Here is a 2423-nt window from a genome sequence, read left to right as displayed (position 1 = left end):
TTTTTCACAAGTCTTGTTTATATACCGAACGCATTGGTCCCGGTTTGTGGCACTAACCGGAACCAAAGCCACCCTTTAGTCCCGGTTGATGCCACCAACCGGGAGCACATCCCTCTTTTCAGCAGCCCAAATGGCGGGAAGTAGAGGCCTTTGGTTCTAGTTGGTGGCACCAACCGGGACTAAAGGGGTGCTTTGGCTCCGGTTAGTGCCACGAATCGGGACCAATACACCCCTTTTAGTCCCGGTTGGTGGCACCAACCGGGACCAAAGGCCTTGTGCTACCCCGCGGTGAAATGTTTAGTCCCACCTCGCTAGTTGGGAGGAGCTCAGAGTGGTTTATAAGCTCCACTGCAGCTGCCCTCTGGAGCTCCCCTCAAATGCAGGCTTACTGGGCCTAATCTCACACTATGTTGCCTGTGGGCCTACTGGGCCTTCTGCGGGCCTAAATCCTGGCCAATGGTTGGGTTTCTAGTCGTATTCAGGCCGTGGTGGCCCAGTAGGTGGCACTTTTTTTTTTGCTTTATTTATTTTATTTTGTTTCTATTTACTGTTGATATTTTTATTTATTTTATTAAAATTTATTTATTTTACTTTATTAAAGTTTATTTTGTTTCTACTTATTTATTAAAGTTTATTTTGTTTCTACTTATTTATTAAAGTTTATTTCGTTTCGTCCTACCAAACGAGATCAAAGGGGCCAGACGAACCGGGACCAATGCCCCCACGAGGCCCCGCAGGCCCCCTGGCCTCACGAACCGGGACTAATGGGCTCATCTGTCCCGAACGTATGCCCTCTTTTATACTAGTGTAAGCACAACAACTCGTATACCGAGGCCTGACTGTCACAAAATATTCAAAGGCATATATAGCGACCCCTCACAGTGAGCAAAATGTATAAAACATGGCAAGGCCTATATATATCTACTCCTGCTCTTGAGCAGGGAGGTCATCCATGTGATTCTCCAGAGGGCAGTAAGATGCCAGCTTCCACGCTGCATGCTCCACCTTGCGGCCCAGAGCTTGGACATCAGGCTCGTCTGGGTTAACGCCCTCCTGCACCTTGCCCAACTTGAGAGTTGGGTAGTGAGAAACAACAGTGGCCAGAGCCATGCGAGCTCCTTCACGAGAGGCAGAGACCTTCCACTTGTGGAACTCTGACGGCCCGTCAATCATGACGTTGGCGACAGAAGCTGCATTCCTTCCAATATCTGTGTCCGGGAACAGAGCAGTGCAGGTTGCTCTTGCCGTGGCCATCAAAGCCTCTGCCTCCACATGAGCCTTGTTCAGACGATCCAGCTCCTTGTCTCCAGAGATACGGGTGTCGCCTAGAATGGCATCCGCAACAAGGGTAGAGGCGGCAGATACACGAGACCAACCATGCTCATACTTGTTAGCCATCTTGTTGTTGGCTGCAAATCATTATGGATAGCAAATCAGGAAAGACACGTATGTATAGGACCATCAAAAGGATAAAAAATTACTATGTCCGAATAGATGAAAGACTTACAGTCAGCAGCTTCTCTGGCTTGTGTTAGAAGGACCTCTGTTGTCCTGAGTTTTTCCTTCATTTTCTCCTGAGCGTCGAGGGCAAGAGTGTTATTCCTCGCGTCCTCCTCCAGCTGCAAGACACGGGCCCGCAGTTCCTCGTTGGCGGAACGAAAGACGCCTGACTCTGCGACAATGGCACGGAGAGACTCCACCTCTGCCGCAAGCTGCACACGCTCTTCTTCATACTCCGCCTGAGTGAGGTACATGGCTCGCTCGTAGTCACCATTGAGGCACGCAATCTCAGGTTCGGCAGCTACAGAAGAATGAAAAAGCATTATGGAAAATGACGAGGACGCAAAACAAATTATTGATGCATAACAAGGCTTACCTTGTGCCCGCTCTTCGGCTTCATCCTTATTGCATGGCAGCTCCCTTATCCGCTTCGCAGGATCTACATGGCTCGTAACCACGTCCCCGGTGTCCTTAATGTATTGCGACTTCACACAGCTGCGTTTCCCCCATGTCTGCAAAAATTAAAGAAAAAGGTGGCTAGTTCCAGATTTAAACATCAAAGAACCTCTGCCAGAGTAAGTACAAGGGCTACACCAACTAGGTGCGCTGACCATGCTAGCTCCCAGTGTTTAATAATAATAAATTAAATAAACTTGAACCTCCCCCAAAGCATTAGCTCAGGCAGAGGCTGTTAGGGGTTTAGCGTTTAGGGTTTAGGACATAAAGGTAAGTCGAACTTACCTCCATATTCGGCCGCAAGATCTGTGTGGCATCGTGATGGAATTCCTGCAGATCTTTGATCATCCGAGGGAGACGCTTCAGTAAAGTGTCTACTACGGGAGTAGATTCGACCCACTCGGTCTCCTCCTCCGTGTCATCAACGCTGCCGATAGCCTTTGTCTCATCGATGGGATAGCCTTTGG

At 48.9% G+C, this 2423-nt stretch overlaps 1 protein-coding gene across 1 annotated transcript; it reads right to left on the bottom strand.

Annotated features, from left to right (window-relative positions):
* Positions 1-836: 836 nt before the first annotated feature.
* On the bottom strand, positions 837-2412 carry LOC119346905. Its single transcript, XM_037615999.1, has 4 exons — positions 2242-2412; positions 1877-2012; positions 1508-1801; positions 837-1409 (listed from the first exon to the last, which is right to left on the bottom strand). The coding sequence occupies exons 1-4, from the start codon at positions 2302-2304 to the stop codon at positions 922-924; spliced, it is 981 nt and encodes a 326-aa protein (XP_037471896.1). The 5' UTR covers positions 2305-2412; the 3' UTR covers positions 837-921.
* Positions 2413-2423: the final 11 nt, after the last annotated feature.

This window comes from Triticum dicoccoides, unplaced genomic scaffold (assembly GCF_002162155.2).
Source record: "Triticum dicoccoides isolate Atlit2015 ecotype Zavitan unplaced genomic scaffold, WEW_v2.0 scaffold54548, whole genome shotgun sequence".
Taxonomy (NCBI): domain Eukaryota; kingdom Viridiplantae; phylum Streptophyta; class Magnoliopsida; order Poales; family Poaceae; genus Triticum; species Triticum dicoccoides.
The sequence above is the reverse complement of the archived record's forward strand: the minus strand, read 5'-3'. Positions and strand labels throughout refer to the sequence as shown.